Source organism: Hypanus sabinus, chromosome 11 (genome assembly GCF_030144855.1).
Source record: "Hypanus sabinus isolate sHypSab1 chromosome 11, sHypSab1.hap1, whole genome shotgun sequence".
Taxonomy (NCBI): Eukaryota; Metazoa; Chordata; class Chondrichthyes; order Myliobatiformes; family Dasyatidae; genus Hypanus; species Hypanus sabinus.
Genome location: NC_082716.1, coordinates 56189265 through 56211836, shown reverse-complemented (window position 1 = coordinate 56211836; position 22572 = coordinate 56189265). Strand labels below are relative to the sequence as shown.

General features: G+C 39.5%; 1 protein-coding gene across 1 annotated transcript in view; it reads right to left on the bottom strand.

Moving 5' to 3' along the window:
* The window catches only part of slc35d1a (solute carrier family 35 member D1a), a 51001-nt gene extending 36832 nt beyond the window's left edge, over positions 1–14169 (bottom strand). Inside the window, exons 1-7 of the mRNA XM_059984371.1 lie at positions 13938–14169; positions 13163–13196; positions 12961–13047; positions 10204–10271; positions 10047–10118; positions 1115–1183; positions 145–247 (exon numbers count right to left, since the gene is read on the bottom strand). Of these exons, the coding sequence (XP_059840354.1) occupies positions 145–247; positions 1115–1183; positions 10047–10118; positions 10204–10271; positions 12961–13047; positions 13163–13196; positions 13938–14143 (639 nt within the window). The 5' untranslated portion in view covers positions 14144–14169. The remainder of the gene's footprint in view (positions 1–144; positions 248–1114; positions 1184–10046; positions 10119–10203; positions 10272–12960; positions 13048–13162; positions 13197–13937) is intronic.
* Between the last annotated feature and the right edge of the window lie 8403 nt (positions 14170–22572).

The window sequence follows — 22572 nt, the reverse complement described above, 5'->3', positions numbered from 1 at the left end:
AAGACCTTGAATGATTTTAACACTTTCCCATGTGAACAAGGGAGAACAAAGTCACCTGCAGCACCTCCCCATCTAAAGGTTTAACTTTTGTCTATCCAGGCTGACCCAAATGGAGTATCAGATGAGAGTTGTAACTATACTTACTTTTGACTCCAATTTCTGCTTTACATAAGCTCCATTGGCAGCTGTTAATACATCATTTGTAAGAATGTATCCATATCCAAAAGAATCAAATGCCATATCAGAACTGAAAGAAAATGCAGAGCAGTGTTTCTCTTTTCACTTTGCCCATTAAAACAAAAATATCGACCAACTATATTCCTGAAGTTCAACCATGCAAGTTCAAGAACATTGGCACATACTTCAGAATTCAAAGCTCACTTATTTCACACAATGAAATACAAAGTATCACAGGCTAAACCTATTTTTCCCCCAATATGATTAAAGTAGCTTTTAATATTCAATTCTCTCCACCATTTGGTTGTAATCAAGTATTCACCATTTTGCTACCCATGTAGTCAAGAGAAAGAGGGAAATTGGGCTTTGATTGAAAGACATGTACACACTCAAGTATGACTGACTTTAAATTGATGTAATAGCAATTTTGTCATCCTTTTCTCCTGATTTCTTCTGTTCACACCATTTGTGCACAATTCTGCAGTGATCCAGAATTTTGTGGGTCCAGATATTTGTCTGTTTTGAATATGATCAAGACACACATCACTGGGCCAGAAAGTTGAAGGTTGCCAGTCATACCATGGTTGAGGTCTACTGGCTATTGCTGCTTTTAGACAAGTTAAATATGATAGCCTTTGGCTAATTCCCAAAAAGATAGTGCAAGAGATCAAGACTAGAACTATCGTCTGTTCTTCTCATATCCACTAACCATAGAACCTAATTTTCCGTGAAGTGTTGTGGGAAAACAGCAAACATTTAAGACTTAAAATCAGCAGAGAGTTTAAAAATATTGCAGAGAAGTCAAAACTCTTTGTAATGGACTGGAACAGTGTAGTGGAAGCGGACAGGATTTGAAGAAAAATGGAAAAACCTTAAGGGCCAAATAGCCTGCTCTAATGGCATAACAAGCTACAATTTTATCAATTATAAATCTTACCTGGCAGCAATAAATGCACCAAGCAACATTGCAAATACTGTCATCTGAACAGAGCGGGAGAATTTCTTACTGTAAATAGATGGAAAATGGTTAAGTTTAGTCTTGCAAAAAATAAGGTAACGTACAAATGCCAGCTATTAAGATCACAAGGCACCACTCAACTGGCACTGGAAAAACAGAACTAGCGCAACAAAATCATAATTAAACAATGCACAATGAAAGCTGGAACCTTGAAATAAACAAAATGCTAGAAATAGATTGGCAGCAACTGTGAAGCAATTTAATCCACTGGACTACCCAGCAATAATAAATGATTTATGACAGCAACATTTCCACCTACCAAAAATTCTCCAATTATATAACAAAAATAAAAACAAGATTCTTTCAAGATTGTTTCATTGAACCCTAATCAAAGATGCAGGATTCAAGAGCATTTTGAAAGTATCATTTCAATTAACTGGTGAAGAAATGCGGTAACAGTTTTTCATGCAGTCTAAACAAGTGTTCAATGACATCATCCAAATAAATAGTTTCTTAACAACTATTGATTTTTCCATATTAATACAAGCACTTCCCCAAAGCAGTCATTCCCATTCCACTGAACTAGTTGAATCCATGTTCACTTGGCTTCATTTAATATTGCAACATCTTCTCAGAAATCAGACTGGCAAAAATATATACACTGTAACCATTGAAGACAGTTTTTTTTAAAAAGCACCCATGCAACTTGGAAATCTTTTTCAAATGGCAAGCAGCTAAAGACGGGGTTAGTGAAGTGATTTAGTCATCTAACTAAAGGAATTCTTTAAAAACTAAAAGGTTGAGTTAACATTAACTCAGGTGGCTTGATTATTATGGATTACATTACAGCTATGCAGAGCTTTGATTATACACCATTACACAGCAATTTCAGTCTTGGAGGGTGTAGCAGGTTTACCAGAATGATTTAGGAATCCCAAGTGTTAAATTACAAAGACCATATTAGATTGGCTAGGTTATAGGAGGGGCAATCTAATGACTTTATTATAGGATTTTATAACATAGAAAGTGATAAATCATTTCTTCTGGCACCACTGATCAGAATAAGGAAGCCCTCCTTACCTTAGTAAAAGAGCTAGAGTGACAAGCCTTGATTGAAAAAGTACTATTTAATACAAATGGGGAGGAGACATTTGGAACTCATTCCTTTGAATCGCTTGGGGCTAAGTGTGCAAGAAAAAAACTTTACAAAAACGATTTTTCTTCTTTTGTCTAAACACGGGGACAACAGAATAAATGCAGATGGGAAATGTTCAGGTACAAAATAGCCAGTACTTAACTGTGGCAGGATCCTGACTATAGAGCTGCTGCAATCTATACCTTTCTGCTAAAAAACAAAAACAAAACACCCTGAAAGCCCTGTGGTTCTAATGATGTAACAAGTTTGCTGATCACTATTCATTACAGCACAGAAACGAACAGGAACTTCCACAGAAGGCAGAATTAAATGTGGCACTCGGTAAATCAGGCAAAGCTCTCAGTAATTCTCTGCTCTTCTCATGGAAAACCTTTTTCTGCAAGCATGCCTGCAGGAATGTTCAGAAAGCAGTGATCAATATTTATGAGCTATTTTTGCTGTAAAATCCCAAAAACACAGATCTGCTGAATAAGCCACTGGGTTTTCAATAGAGCACCAAAACATTTTAAAAACCTGTAACAGGCCCAAACATACTGTACTGTTTATAATTCCGTGAAATCTAATACTCAAAATAAAAACAATGCCATTTCAGCATTACTATGCACTCATCCACATTCTGGTATTTCTAGTCTTTATTTCATGCTCTGTAAAACGTTCAAAATTTGCTTTTTTTTGCTTGCAGTTTGCTCTCCGAGAAATCCTCAATTCAATCTGCTTTGTGATCTCATCTTTGTTGCTGAATGCAAAGATCTACTAGAAACCAATGCTTAACTACGGCTGTGAAAAAAGGAAAGCACAAAAGGCATCAGGACACAGTGGCCAAAACTATCAAACCAGGACATCCAAGTCTACAGTGCATTTGCAAACTTAAGTGGAAGTGTATTAATATATTATGAAATTGTATCAGCAGCATCTGAGCAAAAAAAGCAGCCTATATCCATCTAAAACTTCCAAAGCTTCTAGTAGTCCACAGATAATGGAAAATAATGCTTAAACTAACATGACTACTTGGATCAAGCTAGTTCATCAAAGTTTTTGTAGGCTGTTTGCTAAACCCAAACTCCAAGAAAGTGTGTCATGACATGACCAGACATTTGACAACTTCATTGCAATTAAGATCATGTGGCAGAGATAAGAAGACTTAATAGTTTGAAAACCAGGAAGAGAACAGCAACCCAGAAATCACCACTTAATCAGCCTGCTGAGCCATCTGAAAACCTGGAAAGCTGAAACCTACTGCCTTCAATACCACCACCTTATCACCCTGATTGTTCAGAAGAATTCTAATCATCAGAACATATTCTCCAAGCTTAGACAAAAGATACTGCGAAACACCAATATCCATAGATGCAGAAAATAATTTAGAAAAGTGATCAAAAGCAAAACAATTAGTCTTGATGGACACCAGTTTTTAATTTTAGCTGAACATGTCACTTGGGAGGTGGGAGACCCAGCAAAGGTTGCACTTAGAACAAGTCTTTGGTGAGGTCGCATTTGGAGTACTTAGATTTGTTCACCCTGTTATAAGACAGACATTGTCAAGCTGGAAAGGGTGCTGAAGAGATTTAAGATGCTGCCTGAACTAGCAGCCCGAGTTGATAGGAAAAGGCTAGCCATGTTGGATCCTTATTTCCCAGAATTCAGGAGAATGAGGAGTGATCTGATGGAAGTTTATGAAGTAATGAAGGATATGAGCAAGGTGGACATTCAGTCTTTTACACAAAATTCGAGGACACAGATAAAAGATCATTCATCCGTTATGTGCTGTGTTGCATGACGCAAGCCATCATGGCACTTCCACGACTATGATCGTTTCTTCGCAATTTTTCAGTGGCTTGCCACTGCCTTCTTCTGGGTAGTGCCTTTACAAGACAGGTGACCCCAGCCATCATCAATACTTATCAGCGTATTGATGCATAACCAGGACTAGTGATACTCACCACCTGCTCCATTGGCTTCAAGTGACCCTGATCAGTGGGCTAAGTAGGCACTACACCTTGTACAGGTGACCTACAGGTTAACGGAATAAAGGAAAACCTTACACCTCCCTTGGTAGAGGTATCTCCACCCCACCACCCACAGATGCAAGATAAGGAGAGATTTAAAAGAGACTTGAATGGTATCTGAGGAAATGAGCAGGTCAAGCACAATTACAACATAAAAGGTATTTGAATAGCTACATGGAGACGAGGGGGTGTGAGGGCTTATAGGCCAAACACAGGCAAATGGAACTAGGAGGGAGGATGCAGGTGGTTTTAAGGGTCCTTTTCTGTGCTGTATTACTCTAGGACTTCATCTGCAGAGATCACAATTTTTGCCAAGTTTTCTTCTCATTGATAAGCATGACTCCGGGGCTTACTGTTCAACTAATTCTGCTGGAAAACCAGGACAAAGAACAGGAACTTGGTCAGTTTTCTAGTCTTAATAGCACAAATATCCTCAAAACCTTACCAGTGGCAACTCAAAATGTACAGAGGCACCCAAATATTATTGGAAAAATGGACATAGCGACAGCTAAACTTCAGTGGGTTGACAAAAGCAAAATTAAGATCAGCAGAAATTCCAGAGCACAATTTTCCAAGCATAACAATATCACCATCAGGTCACAAGTCAGCATTAACACCATCACCAGTTTATAAACCATGGTGGCTCAACTGCAAGGCAAATTTGGGGCAAAGTGAAACATAAGGTTAGAGTTGAGAGTTGTGAGCATGTTATGTTGGTGCTGGAAGTGTAGCAACACTTGTGGAATGGCCTGCATGGCCTTCACAGATTTTCACTGTATGTTTCGATGTACATGCAACAAATAAAGTGTCGGCACGTGGCCAAGTGGTTAAGGTGTTTGCCTAGTGATCTGAAGGTTGCTAGTTCGAGCCTTGGCTGAGGCTTCGTGTGTGTCCTTGAGCAAGGCACTTAACCACACATTGCTCTGCGACGACACTGGTGCCAAGCTGTAAGGGTCCTAATGCCCTTCCCTTGGACAACATCGTTGGCGTGGAGAGGGGAGACTTGCAGCATGGGCAGCTGCCAGAGTTCCATTAAAAAAAACCTTGCCCAGGCTTGCGCCAAATCCATGGTCTATTGAGACTAACAGAGGCCTACACACACTACACAACAAATAAAGCTAACCTTTCTTTTACAAGGTCCCAGTCACATTTAAAAAGCCTTTACTATTCTGGTATATGACTATCTGACCTGGTCTTACAGCATCAAACTTTGAGCCTGTGAAACTTTGAAAAGAATAATAAAAAAATTGCAGAATGCCTCACATACTGTATAATCCACCACATACTTGTATTTATAAGAAGAAAAAGATTTCTGAACTCTGAAAATAACAAATCTGTCATTAATGTTTTCATTAAACAGCCAGCATAATCAAAGACCCCATCCACGCCAGACATCCTCTCTTCCAAACAGCAGATGCAAAAGCCTGAAAGCACGGAGCACCAGGCTAAAGAACAGCTTCGATGCCATTATAAAATGATTAAATGTTTCCCTAATATGATAAAATGGAGTCTCAACCTCACAATCTAACTCATTATAATCTTGCTCCTAATTGTTTACCTGCACTGCACTATTCTGCATAGTTATCGTTTTACCTTGTTTTGCCTCGATACACTATGTAATGATCTGACCTGTGTCAACAATATGCAAGACAATCTTTTCACTATCTTGGTACATTTATGTGACAATAGTAAACCAATTCCAATGATTGCTGCAAGAGGAAAGGATGCAACATAATGCACGTGCATTGTTTGCAGATTGACAGCAAAAATATTCAAAACATTATCCAAGTAGTCAACAATCAATCAAAAATTGCAACTATACAACAGATGAAAACCAAGTTGTGTTTTTGGTGTTGCAAAAGCATCCCAAGGAGTTTCACCAGAATATTTTGAATAAAATATTAGAATGTTATTTTTGAAATAAGGAGGGCATGAATGGTGACTAATGGAGACTCCTTTGCTTGCAGCTCCAGAAGCAGCTCCGTTTCTAACTTTAATATCTCTATTTTTTCCCTTTCAGGGTTCTTTCAAAGACCCTGAACTGGAGTTACACACTAACTTCGGTTCTTTGCGGGAATGGGACCGTTCTCAGGGTCTCACGACTGGCCGTTATTCGATATACCAAGGACGTTGTTGGAATTTCTTGATTTTGTGTCTCTGGAAACTGATGGATTCCAGGTCAGTGCCACTGCAGGATATTGGTGCGTCGTGAGAGAAGGAAGATCATTGGCTGTGTGCTTGGAACCCCAAGCTCTTTGGGCACAGAGCTCAGAAAAAGCAATGCAACGGACTTCTGGTGTTGTAAATCAGTGAGTTGTTTATTATGTCTCTCCTCTCGCTGTGAAAAAGAGATACCTCTTTTTCCCTTGTTAGGGAGGGAGAGCGCCTGTGGTATGTCGAATTACCTGGTGAATAAGTAGTCTGGGGTAGTGCAAATCTGAATCTTTATTGATGCTTTGCTGCACGCTTGAGTGCTTGGTGGGGGGCACGGATGCTTTTTTTATTGGTGGGGAGGGGCGCTCATTGCTTTGCTGCTGTTTACTGTGGCAGGAGCAGCTGGGGGGGGCTTTGGGGTTGTAACATTTAACTGTCATTCATTCTTTGGGGCATTCCTCTATTTTCATGGATGGTTGTGCACAAAAAGAATTTTAATTTGCACATTGTATATATTTCTGACATTAAATGCACCTTTGAAACCTTTGAAGTTCAAAGATAATTCTAGACCATTCAGCCCTGGTACGTGAAAATAGTGACTGATGTTACAACAAGTACATTTAATGTGGCCAGAACTGAAGTAGTTCAATGTCAACGAGATAGGGAGTGGCAAAACAAGGATTTAAAAATAGGGATCCAGCTTTTGAAAGCCAAGGTATTACTTCAACAAAAGTTGATGTACATCAGATAGAAAAGGCAAATTGATTTGGTGCAGGTTGGGATATGGGCTGGTCAAGTTTTAGTGTATAGAGTGTGGCGTGTGAGCAAAAAGCAGTTGTAACAGTAAGACCTAAAAAATAAAAATGGCATAAAAGGTTTTAGAAGACAAGCCAGCCCAAAGCTAGAGTAACAATACTATGTAGGTGCAAATAGATAGTACTTGCAATTGCAAAGATATGCAGAAAGATTAATCTGAAACACTAACATTTCTTTCTCCACAGATGCTGCCTGGCTTGACTATGTTGAGTATTTCATATTTCTGTTGTAACCAGTCTAGTTTAGCTTCAATTGCCATGTATAGATAGTTGAGAAAATTTCTGTTCATGAGGCACATGGTGTCAGAGAAGCTGAGGTGATTCGCCAGCATATGGTAATGTATAGGAGGGTAGATCTAACTCTAAGTGTTAGGATTAAAAGCTAAAAAGCCAGTATTTGTGGGACCAGAGCATCCAGAACTACATAACAAAAGCTCAGAGATGAAAAACCATGGCACAGACTTCCCTGCCTTGAAATGAAGAATTCTGATACAATTTTAAAATTGTGCTATTGAGTTATAGAGAAACAATATTTAACCTTGAATGCAATCTCATTCCTGAATATTTACTCAACATACACCAGGTGACAAGATCTATAAACAAGCAAAATTGAACATTATACATGCATTCAATTTGAAAAGTTACAGTACCAATACATTTAAAAAATATTATCAACATGAATAAAGTCTTCTTAAGTTTCCAACCAGCCAGCCAGGTACAGATTTTAAACTGATGTTTCAATGACAAGTTCTGCCAACTTCATCAGCAATGATGACTAGGCACGTCTAGTCCAGTAGTACAGTCCACCTCTCCTGTTGAATGAGGACTAACCAAACAGGTTACTGCTGTCCCGCTTGCTAACAATCAATTCCAGTTCTTCACGCGAGACCATTGACTTTATTAAAATCATTTTCCTCTAGTTTTATTTCAATGGCTTCCTTCGCCAGGCCATCCCAAAAACCTACTGGCATGGCACAGTAGTTTTGTGCCGAAATCAATCCTATGGCAATTATGAATGCAAAACTATGTGCCACGCCAATGGGTTTTGGGACCACCTGGTGAAGGAAGTCAATGAAATTAAACTGGAGGGCAAGAATTTTAACAAAGATGAAGGTCTCACTCCAAGACCTGGAATTTGATTGTAAACAAGGTGAAACAGTAGAAACCTGATTGGATGTGGACTAACCAATCAGGAGGGAAAAATTATGGGGTATATATACACACCATCAGGCTAGACAAGCCCAGACATCATTCCTGATGAATACGACAGAGTTTGCTATCAAAGTGTTAGTAAAAATCAATACCTGTACCTGGCTGGAAGCCAGAGAAGAGTTTATTTGTTGTATATAGTGGGAGAATACAAGATCGTTTTTCATATTGCCAACATTTCAGTTTCTACTCATGTTTAAAAATTAGTTCTAAGATTGACCAACAATGTTTTTGGCGAGAAACAGAATATTGCACCATTACATAAAACTCAGAACAGCACTAACATTCTCTTCCTGTGTATCATCTATATCTCTCCATTCCATTCAATTTCACCTATCTAAAAGCCTCACTTCAAACTGCCTCATTCTGCATCTACCCCGATAATCCATTCCAGACAGCTACCACTCTACATAAATATAAAAATCAGCCCCTTGCATCACCTTCAAACTTCCAACTAACTTAAAATCACGTCATCTAGAGTTTGACATTTCTATCCTGGGTCTGCCAACCAGTGTCTACGCACAATGGAGGCCTGCTCTGGGGTTGAAGGACTATGTGCGTGGGTAGTAGGAAGAAGCTTGTCTTTACTGTTGCTGTTTGCTGCTTGTTGTGTTCTGCCAATCATTGTGGGCATGTTATGTCAGGGCTGGAAGGTGTGGAGACACTTGCAGGTGGCCCCTAGCATAATGTGTGGGTGTGTCAGATTTTAAACAGAAATAGACAATAGACAATAGGTGCAGAAGTAGACCATTTGGCCCCTCGAGTCTGCACTGCCATTCTGAGATCATGGCTGATCATTCACTATCAATACCCAGTCCCTGCCTTGTCCCCATATCCCTTGATTCCCCTATCCATCAGATATCTATCTAACTCCTTCTTGAAATGTTGCATTTCACTTTATGTTGCGATGTACTTACTACAACTTATCTTGAATTTGGCTGCACTACCTGCCTCTCAAGTTTTAAAACCTTTTTCAGGATCCCCCCCACCCCCCCCAGCCTACAACACTAACAACAAATCAAATTTGCCCAACTTTTCCTTAAAGCTCACACCCTCTAATCCAGGCAGCATTCTGGTAAACCTCTTCTGTACCCTCACCAAGTCCTTCCTATAATGGGGTGACCAGAACCAAATGCAAAACTCCAAGTTCAGCCTGATTAAAGTTTTATATAGCTGCAGCACAGCTTCCTCATTCATATATTTAATGCACCTATAAAGACAAGCCTGCCACATGCCAAATTTTATCATTTAAACCACTTTCATAGCCATTTCCAGTGAATAACTGGACCCTTGTGGTTTACACAACATAAAATCATGTAGAAGATTGTGGTAGAAGAACTATGGTTAAACTAACTGTTTGCTCTCATCAATTAGCTAATCTTACCTACAAAGCAAGACTATTTTTAAACACAGAACTGAATAAACTCAAATTTTGAGAAATAAAACCTTTCAAGGATGTAATAATGCATAGCTAATTTGCCAATTATGTATTTATTTTATAGAAGTTGTAAAGTATGAAACATTTGATTTTAACATTATTAAATAAGCAATTAAATGTTGATGTTACTTACTTGAGCAGTAAACCTTCCGCTATCATTGTAAACAGAATAGAAAACCTCCTTAGGACTGTAAACATCGGCAGACTGGGAAAATGAAATTAAATTTAGAAAAAGCTATATTTTTTAAATATAAAACAAATTTTTTTCAAAAGAATGGATTCAAACATACTTCAGTTTCTTAGTACCAAGAAGTCCTGTCAGTTGGTTTCCCAAATACAAGAGAGGTAGTGGAAATATCTAAGAGAAAGTAGTTTTAAATTTATCATTAAATAAATGCATTATATTAATAATTTTTAAAAAGATGCAAAAGAAATTACAATATAAGGTATCGTCCACTTTAACATAGATTATGCATATATTCTGGCAATATTATTTTCTCACCACTTTGGAAAATTTAAGATACTGATGTTTTGCCTGCTAAACTGTTACATTCCCATTCATTCACACGTGGTCTCTAATAGCAACAATGTTTTTCTTCCATTCTTTTCCCCCTTTGTTAGATTTGAACATGATTTGCAAGCTTTGTACAGCAACTCAGGACAGTTCACAATTGTCAAATGATACAGCGGATGTGTAGTTATTGTGGTCTCACTGTAATTTGCCATGCTTCAAAAGTTTACCACTTCTGCACAAATGCTGAGCTTGCTAAGAAAACAACTCCATCAAGTTTCTTGCTGCTCTTTGACGTTGGAATCTGGGTGGAGATGAACGGCCTAGCACAAACTTGTTAAATTCCACAGTATGTCTGGCAGCAGATTCTCTCAAGGCATTTAGAATCATGAACTCACTCAACTGAATGGAGGTTGTAGTCAAAAGGAAGAAAAGTGTTTTTGCAAAGGTTTACATGCTACAGTTGTTTAAGAATTTCTGGATATTAAAGTTTTAAATTATTTTATTTATTTTTAATAGGTAAGTATCAGACACATTTGAAAACTTTATACCTTTGGGATGTTGCAAATTCACAACCGTGAAATATAGATCTGGCTCATTCAGATGACCAGACCACACATTGCCCTGACATCACTCAGGTCACTGACAGCCTTATGCCCAGCTATCCAAATAACCTGGCCTTTTCGATAGGGAATGAAATATAGGGAGAGAGGTACTTTCAGCTAGTTTCAGGAAACATTTGCTAGTGAGCTAGCAATCTAACACCAACAAGACCAAGTTCTTATTTCAAGATCTAAGAATAACAATAATTTCAAAGTTACAAATTCCTTTTTCTTCACAATTAATAAAAAGAGTTGATAAGAAATTCATGCTGTTCAGATATATGCAGGTACAGGAATGAATGCTGATGACAAGTTCTTCAAAAATACAATCCTTACATGGCCAGGCCCACCAAAATGATTACGTAGACAATTCATTTATTTATCACTTGTACATTGAAACACAGTGAAACAACCAACTCAACCCAAGACGTGGTGAGAGCAGCCCACAAGCGTTGCCATCCATTTCAGAGCCAGTAGCATGCTCACCACATTGGCCGAATGTATGAGCAACAACAGAACAATTAGGGATGGAAAACCAAGAATGGATTTGAAAGCAATCACATCGGTGAATAAGTTCCAGGTGCAGAAAAATATAAGTTTATATTGATATTTTTCTTGTGCAGAGATCAGAAAGCTAAAATGATTCCTTCCACTATTTCTATCACGTGGACCGGGTCATTTGTTACCTCACTGTCCCCTTGCCTTATGATCACAAATCTAAGATATTTTCAATTCAGTGGTTTACTAATAAACTGGAAGCCATTTTAACTCAGAATGTGTTCACAGGAACACTAGTATAACCAGTCTAGGAAGTCACTATTGCAAGCATTACTTACAGTACTACCAATCCCTGCCCTTCCCAAGCTGGTAGAAAGCTTAGCCCTCCACTAGCGCACCTACAACAATGAAACAGCTCAAGCAAGCACATCATTCCATGGCTCAGTGAGGAGTGAGTCACCAAGGCAATGTGCAATGACTGCCCGAGGCAGACTGGTGTTATTGAGTTGAGTTTGTTATCACAAATCTCCAAGTGGTGATATCATCATCCATTACTTTCAACAGTAGGCAATGACAGAGTCCAGCATCTGGACACTGTCAACACAAAATAGATGCTGCCAGTGCCCAAAGGCCTGAGCACACCTCATCAACCAGAACACTCTCTTAAACCCGGATCTCAGGACTGTTGTGAGAGCACTGCTCAACACCAGTGGTTCACTTCACACTGAGCTACACAGCAATGTGATCTGTTTCAATTATCTAGTTATCAAGCTCTTACTGCAGTAGCATGTGGCTCATGCACCAGCACAATAGCAAAACAGCAAATTACACCAAGTGGACACCAGCACATTCTGACAAACTCAGTCAGATCTATGGAGCTTTTCTATTGCACATTTACATTAAAAGGTAAGATTTCTCAAAATTGAAGATAATCACATTTTACAAAATTGTGATGAAGGTTAAATTTATCGAGTGGTATAATTAGACACTCCGCATTTGATCCAATGACGAATGCAGTGTGGTCACAAAATTCCTTTCAACCAGCTCAACTGTACTGAATTTGTTAACAAGTTGCTTGGATTTACTTTTTCTAAAAATTCAACAGCAAAAGTCTTTATTCCAATTTCTAAGTAAAAGCTCTGCCAAACAATTAAAATTTGTTACAAAAATAGGAAATTACAAAGTACTATTGATCAGCTTTGTTGTAAACTGAGTCATTTACAAAGCTTATAATTCACATTAAAGCATCCTCTAATAATCAATATGTGGAAAACTTTCCAACTTGTCATAATGCTGAACAATGATTAGTGTAGTAACTTGTTTGATAAGCCTATTCTGCAATATTTTTCATACAAAATGTGAACTATTCAAAAGTGATATCCAAACCATATTAATTACATTTCTACATAATTAAATCAAAATTTTTTCAGACTTGCCTTTCGAGGCATACTATAATCGAAGTCAGGAAACTTTACCACTTTGCATGCCTTACCCACCCACAGTAGGGTCACTGTTGCCAACATCTGCAAATGAAAGAAAGTTTTCAGAAAGTAGGCCACATGCTGCTGTTCACGCATTTATGCAAACTGAGGCTTACAATAAAGCATTGACAAGAGAAAGTGTGAAAAAGCAACATACCTGACCAAGACCCACAAATATTATTGAAGGGAATCTATAGATGAAATTAAAAAGATGAGAATGGTTAAACTTCAGTCTTCGATACGTTTGCAAGGATAACAAATCATGAGTGGAAAGTGAGAAAGAGAGAGAAAAAGTGCGTTAACTCTCTTATTTCCTCTTTCCCGAAATTAACAAAGCGACTTGGATTGGCCTTTTACATTTTTTGCTTGTCAAATTAACAAGCAGAAATGTAAAAACAAATCCAACCACTTTAATTCAGCCCGCTAAGTTAATCGTGAAAGAGAAAATAAACACTTTCAACAGTGGTTAAATACAAAATTCTCAAATTGAAAAGTGAGTAACGCAAAGTAAACCCAAGTTTCTAACATCAATTTTAAAAGTTAATGCAAATATGAGAAATAACTTTGGCATTGGATAGATCAGCATTTCCATATATTAAGAATCTGAAACCAAATATTGCTTCCAAGGAAATAGGAGCTGCTCGTTTCCCTATAGATTTATACATTTAACAATTAAAAGGTGCCATTTGCAAAATTTCATTTCATAAATAACGCTGCAGTAAAAAAAATGCAAAGTAAGTATTTAAAATACACAGACGCAACGTATTAACATTCAAGTCATGCTGGAGTCAATATCTTTAATAGGTATTAATGCAGAGGACATAACAATTAAATCATATGCGATTTTTGTTTCAAACACTGCCAACCAAGCCGCTACCAAGACTAACGGCGCGAGTCCCCGGGGTTCACGCCCGATGCAACTGACTTTTCACCTGTGGCTGGTAAGGATGCTCTTGTTTACGACCACAATAAAAAACGAGCTTATTCCGTAAAAAGCGGCTGCGCACAGCTTCAGGAAGACGGTCATCGGCTCGGCCGACATCTCCCCGCCGCCGGCGCGGTCAGCATCTCCAGCCGCCTCGCTTCTTTCCTGGCCCGACTTAACCACAACATCATGACGTTGACGAACTTCTAACATGTCTTCACCCCCGGCTCCGCCGCCGCGCCGCGCCCCTCCCCCTCCTCGGCGTGCTTACGTCACGCCCCGCCGAGCCGCACGTCGTACGCACAGCTCACAAAGGCGAGTCGGGTTTGTGTCTTAACGATTGGGAGATGTTACGTAAATTACCTTTATACTGTCGATTAATCTCCGTTAAATCGCACTGAATTTTGAACCCGGAGATGAGAAAATAAGTTTTAACTATGTGAGCCCAGTGATAGATGTGGCGATTTCCAGACAGTGAGGCTGCCGTAACCACTGTGTCCCGTTGTATCGGGGCTTCTTCCAGCCTGCTGGAGGGGGAGACGCTTCTCGCTGGCGTTTGGGGCGAGCGGATAGAGAGGGAGAGTATGGGGGATTAAAAAGTAAGATAGAGGAAAGGAGAGGGGTTTGAAAGTTGGGATGTCGAAGCAGTACAAGAGAGTGAGGAAAAGGCGATGGACAAGATTAGTTGCTCACGTACGTGCGGTTCGAAGTGCGCAGGCTGGTTTCCTGTCGATTTGAACCTCTGCCATTGGACCAAGCAATGTTGTCAAAACTGTGGTACCTAGTGTACCACCATCACCCAAGGTTCATAAAGTGAAATAAAGATACTTCTCAAGACTGGAAAGAAAAACAAGTCATAGAGCTACGTAAAACACGGAAATAGGCCCATTCGCCCACTGTACCCATGCCGACCTTCACGCACCCTTTTAACAGCATTTGGTGTGTGGCTTTCCTTGCCTTGATCCTGAGGGAACTACCTAGTATGAATATTAGAATCATAAACGCAAGAGATTTTGGAAATCCAGCGTAATGCACACAAAATGCTGGAGGAAATCGGCAGGTCGATCCTTCACTAGGACCTGAAAGGAATGGTGAAGAAGCCAGAATAAAAAGTGGGGGAGGGCAAGAAGTACCAGCTACTAGGAGATAGTTGAAGCCACGTGAGGGGGAAGTTAGGTTGATGGGGGAAGGGTGGTGATAGGTGGAAAAGTTAAAGGGCTGAAGAAGAAGGAATCTTAGGAGAAACTGTTGGACATAGAAGTAGAATTAGGCCACTCAGTGGGTCTGCTCGGTCATTCCATCATGGCTGATTTATTATTCCTCTCAACCCTGTTCTCCTGCCTTTAACCCATAACCTTTGATGCTGTGACTAATTAATAACATAAGCAACTCTTTAACCATACTCAATGACCTAGCCTCTAAAGCCGTCTGTGGCAATGAATTCCATACATTCGCCACCCTCTGGCTAAAGAAATAACTCATCATCTCTGTTCTATATGGAGGTCCCTCTATTCTAAGCCTGTGCCCTCTGGTCCTAGACTCACCCATTCTCGGAAGCATCCACACTATCTAGGCCTTTCAATAAGATCTCCCCCACCCCCACCCCACACTCATTCTTCTAAGCCCCAGTGAGTACAGGCCCAGAGCCATCAAATGTTCCTTATATGTTAACCCTTTCATTCACAAAATCATTCTTGTAAATGACCTCTGTACCCCCTCTGTGCAGTCTGACCTCATTATCACATCCTTATATATACTAGTCCCCTTGAAGCGAGAGCTAAGGTTACATTTTCTTTCCTTACTACTGACTCAACCTGCCCCCATGCCTGAGGCTGCTTAACAGGATAAGAGGTCATGGTATTACAGGAAAGATAGAAGCATGAATAGAAGTTGGCAGGAGGACAACAGTGGAAATAAAAGGGGCCTATTCTGGTTGGTTGCTGGTGACTAGTAGTTTTCTGCAAGGATTGGTAAAGGTGTAGAAAATAGTCTGCACCTTTATTCCTTCTACCAGAGTGCATGACCATACAGTTCAGTACACTATATTCCACTTGCCACTTCTATGTCCATTCCCCTAGTCTGTCTAGGTCCTTCTACTTCCTCAACACTATCTCCAAACTTGGCCACAAAGCCATCAATTCTGTCATCCAGTTCGTTGACATACTGTATAATGTGAAAGGAAGCTGTCCCAATACTGACCCCTCCAGAACACCACTAGTCACCAGCAGCCAACCAGAATAGGCTCCTTTATTCCCACTGTTGTCCTCCTGCCAATCTTCTATCCATGCTTCTGTATTTCCTGTAATACCATGGCCCCTTGTTAAGCAACCTCAGGTATGCTACCTTGCCAAAGGCCTTCTGAGTATCCGAGTAAACAAAATCCATTGACTCTCCTTTGTCTATCCTGCCTGTTATTTCCTCAAAGAATTCTAACAGATTTATTAGGCAAGATTTCCTCTAAAGGAAACCATACTGACTTTGTCCTTCTTTATCACAAGTATCCCAAAACATCTTTCCAACCACTGAAGTCAGGTTAACGAACCTATAATTTCCTTCTAGTCATTCTTGAAAGATAATTATCAATGCCTCCACAATCTCTTCAGCTTGCTGACGACACAAAGGTTGGATAGTGTGGAGAACTGTCAGAAGTTACAGCAGGACATTGATAGGATGCAAAACTGGGCTGAGAAGTAGCAGATGGAGTTCAACCCAGATAGATGTGAAGTGGTTCATTTTGGTAGGTCAAATATGATGGCAGAATATAGTATTATAGTAAGACTCTTGACAGGGTGGAGGATCAGAGGGATCTTGGGGTCCGAGACCAAAGGACACTCAAAGCAGCTATACAGGTTGACTCTGTGGTTAAGAAGGCGTACGGTGTATTGGCCTTCAATCGTGGGATTGAATTTAGAGCTGAGAGGTAATGTTGCAGCTATATAGGACCCTGGTCAAACCCCACTTGGAGTACTGTGCTCAGTTCTGGTCGCCTCACTACAGGAAGGATATGGAAGCCGTAGAAAGGGTGCAGAGGAGATTTATAAGGATGTTGCCTGGATTGGGGAGCATGTCTTATGAGAATAGATTGAGTGAATCGGCCTTTTCTCCTTGGTGTGACAGAGAATGAGAGGTGACCTGATAAAGGTGTAGAAGTTGATGAGAGGCATTGATCATGTGGCTGAAATGGTTGCCACAGGAGGACACAGGTTTAAGGTGCTGGGGAGTAGGTACAGAGGAGATGTTAGGGGTAAGCTTTTTACTCAGAGAGTGGTAAGTGCGTGGAATGGGCTGCCGGCAATGGTGGTGAAGGCAGATACGATAGGGTCTTTTAAGAGACTTAGATAGGTACATGGAGCTTAGTAAAATAGAGGGCTATAGGTAAGCCTAGTAATTTCTAAGGTAGGAACATGTTCGGCACAACTTTGTGGGCCAAAGGGCCTGTATTGTGCTGTAGGTTTTCTATGTTTCTACCTCTTTCTGAACCCTGGGATGTAGTCCAATTGGCCCTCTTCTCATTGTTAATGTCAGGAAGGAGGTACAGAAGCCTCCAGGTGCACACTCAGTGATTCAGGAACAGCTTCTTCCCTTTTGCCATCCGATTTCGAAATGGACATTGAACCCATGAATGCTACCTCACTACTTCTTTATTTCCGTTTTATGCACTAATTTTAGCTTAACTATTTAATAGACGTATATATATACATATAAACAATATATAAACGTGTATATACAAACGTTTGTATATATAAAGTAATTCAGATTTTAAAGAATATTTATTTATAACATATTTCATTATACTACTGTAAAGATAACAAATTTCACAGTTTATAATGGTGATATTAAACCTGATTCTGATAAGCACTTCATCTCTGTAGATATGAGTGCAACTAGGTAATAGTCATTGAGGCGGTTCACCTTGTTCTTCTTGGGCATTGGTATGATTGTGGCCCTGTTAAGGCAGGTAGGAACCTCTGACTCTAGCAGTGAGAGATTGAAGATGACTTTGAACACTCCCATCAACTGGTTGGCAGACCATTACATCAGCCTGACTGACATAGGCCTGAAGTGGAGGTACACGCTACTAGGATGATGGCAGAAAACCTCCTCGGCAAATAAAATGGACAAAACTTGATCACTAGATGTTCCAGGATGGGTGAGTCAGAACTGCCAGGTCTGTATACCACAGAGTTAATCATGAAGCACATTCCACTTCCTCTACCTTTAAAAGATTCAGTTGTCCTGTCTTTTCGACAGAAGCCCTTAGGGTATAGTGCTGTGTCTGAAATGGCAGGGATGAGCCATGTTTCCGTGAAGCAAAATATACAGCAGTCCCTGATGTCCCCTTGGTACTGTAGTCTTTCTCTGAGGTCTCCAACTTTTTTTTCAGAGACTGTACATTCACCAGCAGGACTGTCTGGAGTGGAGTGTGAGGAATCTAAAGTCACTGATTTTGGATCGTACCTGTAGACCAGTCTGTTTTCCTCACTTCTTATTTCTTACAGGGGAATTACACTTGTGATATGAGTCTGCCATCTGGCATCTGCCATCTGCCAATTTTAAGGATCAAAAGATTTTTTTTAAAACATCTTAACACGATGTTTACTGAAGTATCCATGTCTATGACTGTAGATTTCTGACGTATTAGTCCCTACAGGCATTATTTGATGATTCTCATCAGAGCTGCATGCAAAGAATTGCCAATTATTGGCACCAGCTGAAAATGAGCAATAGCAAACGAATATTTAAAATACAAAATACTGGACTGATTTACTTCGCATTAAAGTCAATGACATTTCCTTAGGTTTGGAAAGATGAAAAAAAACACGTTTTAATTTACAGAGAAGGAGCAAGAGAAAAAGAGGATGCCTGTGACTGGATAGAAACAAGTAAACAGGTGACAAATCCTGTTGGTGTAACCACACAGAGGTTTTGAAAGTTTGTTAATCTTATCTGATCTTTCTCAAGGAAATGTAAATAAATGGAGATGAATGTGGGAAAAATGCTGCAACAATGAGATACAGAATGCATTAATTGTTAGAAATCAAAAAAAAATAGAATGCTGGAAGTAGTCAGGAAATCAGCTAGTATTCCTGGAGAGTGGAGAAACTAATTATCCAGTTAGATAACCTTGCATCTATACCATCTAATTCTCATAAAATAGGGCAGACTGCTTATCTAAAGAGTGACAGGTAACTAAACTCTGTCACCATTGTAGACTGAAAAGATATTCTGCAAACCAACTACCCAAACTGCATTTTTTATATATTGTGGAAGAAACCACGTTGCAGCATGGAAAGCAAGGCACTAAATTGAAAAACATGTATGTGAATTTCTACTTCACTCTGAAGGAATTACTCTATCTGAGTAGTGTGAAAGACGCAGGTGAAAATGCAAGCATTGCTTCTGCAGTTGCATGGGAAGGGAGAACCAGGAGGTTGTGGATGCTAAATAGAAGGGAAAGGAGGTTGCACCTCATTGGAGCTGATGATAATTACAGTGAGTGATTAGTGTGGAGGCTGGTGAGGAAAAGGGGACCCCACTCCTTACTCTGGGAGGTGAGGACAGAAGTATGAGAAGTGGTGAGTGTATACCCAGAATAAGCATAAGTTCTTGAGGCTGTACATTTGAGCTGGAAGAAATGGATAGAATTAAAGGAATAGTTGTTCATTGTAAATTCAGCCAGATGAAGGTGGAAGGGAACTGTTCTGACTTCTGTTGAAGAATATGAACGGTCCTCAGTTTATTCTAGTATGGACAGAGGCTTATAGAAAGCATTGCCATGCACAGCAAAACTAAGCCTGTTGGGGCTTAGAAACTAGAAACTATCAAAAATGGCAATGGGTATGAGGGTATTTTGGCATAACTGGGAAAGGCTTGGACGTGAGGAAAGAAGAGTGGTGTCAGATAGGAGAAAGTAAATTCTGTCAGACAGAAGAAGGAACAATGGGTCTGCCGGGGAAGTCCTGCTGGTTGATCTTAGGGAGGAGTTTGAAATAGGTGGTGGAGATTTGGCAATAAAGATTCAGAGGGAAGCCATCTCAAAAAAGTGAGGTCCATGACTTTCCAGAAGAGAATTGCTTGATACTCAAAGGCAGGTCATTGTCTAGAGGGAGGGTGAGGAGGTATTTGAGAGATGATGTTTGGCCTCTGCAAGACATAGGTCAGATTTCCAGACCTCAACAGCACCATCTTTGTTAGTAGGTTTGAAGGCACTGTTGGGATTGGCAGGGCACAGGTCCACCCCCACCCCCCCATTTCACTTCCAGGAATGACCAGCTTGGAAAACATTGTGTTCTGATGAAAAATTATTGCCCAGAAAATTAATTTTGTCACTCTTGTCACAGATGCAGCACGAGTTGTTGACTATCTGTAACATTTGCTTTTCTGTTTCAGATTTCCAACAACTGTGATTGTAGTTTTACCCTTCAATCGCAAATTATCAGTTTGTTTGATTCTAGTCAAATTAAAGGCTTTTGTCCATTTTGCACTCCCATCTGAAACTGCTTCTATCTCTTATCTCAGTTGTCTGATCAGGGAGCAGTATCAACCACCATGTGTGGTGATACAGTATTTCTGTCAGTCTTTACTGGCCATTCACCTCCAACATGCTTCATGCTGGGGTGATATTAATCTGGAGGATTGTTGGGAAACTGTTCAACTGCTTCTGCCTCCATTCTAGAACCAAGACCATTTCAACTTCAGGCAGGCAGCTGCAGCACTCAAAAACACTCCCATTCAATGTATCAGTATTTAATTGCTTAAGGAAAAATTATATATTTATCACTTCCTTTCTCTTTAAAATGTTCAAAGCAATTTGTACTTGGTTATTAACTAAAATACATGAATTAAAAGAGATTTACAAGATGTTGCCTGGATTGGAGAAGGTGCCTTACAAGAATAGGTTCAGTGAATTTGGTCTTTTTTCTTTGGAGTGACGGAGGATGAGAGGTGTCCTGATAGAGGTGTATAAGATAATGAGAGGTATTGATTGTGTGGATAGCTAGAAGCTTTTTCCCAGGGCTGAAATGGCTAACACGAGGGGCATAGTTTTAAGGTGCTTGGAAGTAGGTACAGAGGGGATGTCAGGGGTAAGTTTTTCACACAGAGAGTGCTGGGTGTGTGGAATGCACTGCCAGCAAAAGTGGTAGAGGCAGATATAATAGGGCCTTTTAAGAGACGTTTAGATGGGTAGATGGCGCTTAGAAAAATAAAAGGCTATGTTCGTAGAGTAATTCTAGGTAGTTTCTAGATGAGGTTACATAATCAGCACAACATTCCAGGCCGAAGGGCCTGTAATATGCTGTAGATTTATATATTCTAAACAAATTTAATAACTACAACAGCTTAATTTGTTGCATTCTCCCATAAGCAAAATAGGGAACTTTCCAATAGCAGGCCTTGACAAAACAAACATTCATACTAGTTTAATATTTTGAAGGTGCTTTTTCCAGTTCTAATTAGGGATATTTTCAGTATATAATTTGAGACTAACCACAGCAGTAGATTATTTTTGCAGTGTCCTTTTTGTGGTATACAATTTTCTTTGGTAACAGCATTAGAGAGTTTACTTTAGAATCATTACCAAAAATAATGACTGTTACAGTTGGAAAGGTGAAAGGTATCTAAAAATTTTTGAGACATTGTAATGGCTTCTTTAGTTTTTATTATTGGCTTCTGAATGAATCTGCACCAGTAACTTTTAAAGCATCTCAGTATGAGATTAATCAGGTGATTTAGAAACCCTCTTTTACCCTGTATTTCAAGGCAATCAGCAACCTAATCACATTCACTTTGTGACTGCCTTCCAAAGCTTTTGTGGGATGTTGTGAAGGCAGTGATGCAGTTTAGCACTCATGAGGGATTCAAAACTTGTGTGATTACGTTTATTTGGTTAATTTTGCAAAGAACAGCATTTCTGAATGCTGCCAAACCATTTTGTTTCTGAATTCTCTGTGGCAATTGGGTACCAAAGAGAAATTCATGGCATATTGCTCGATTTTTCTGAATATGGATCTCAGTGATTTTGAATTCAGAAAGCTTTGAAATTTCCTGTTAAAGGTTTCAAAAAGGTACAATTTGGCTTGCCCATACTCCATAGATGATTTTGTGGTTATATCCTGCCACTCACTCTACATCAGCTAATTTCTTCAGCATTTCTGACTTTGCATTAAAGCTTACAAGAAAAGCTATTGCTTTACTAATTTTAAGATTTCCATACAATGGGTCTGTTATTTGCCAAAGTTAAGGTGCCTCCTTAACTACAATTATGAATAATTGTACTTTTCAGGAATAAAAATAGAGATTGCTAGAAAATAAGTCCGAAATTCATGCAGCATCAGTGGAAATAGAAATTGTTAAAAGGTTCAAATGTGGAATTACGCCAGGCCTGTGAAAAAGAAAAAGAAATCAGTGAGGATAGCAGAAAACAAGGGACTTTGACATTAACTATTTCTCTTTGCACAAATATTGCTAGACCTACAGAGTTTTTCTATTATTTTATGCTTTGTATCATATTGGCTCTTTTTTTTTATCCTACTCATATAAATCTGGCCACTGGGTAGTTCCCACGATCTTACCCATCATAAAGACCAGAAGTTTGACTTGGCAGTAGCTGCTCCCATTAAGCCAATTTGACTCACCCTATC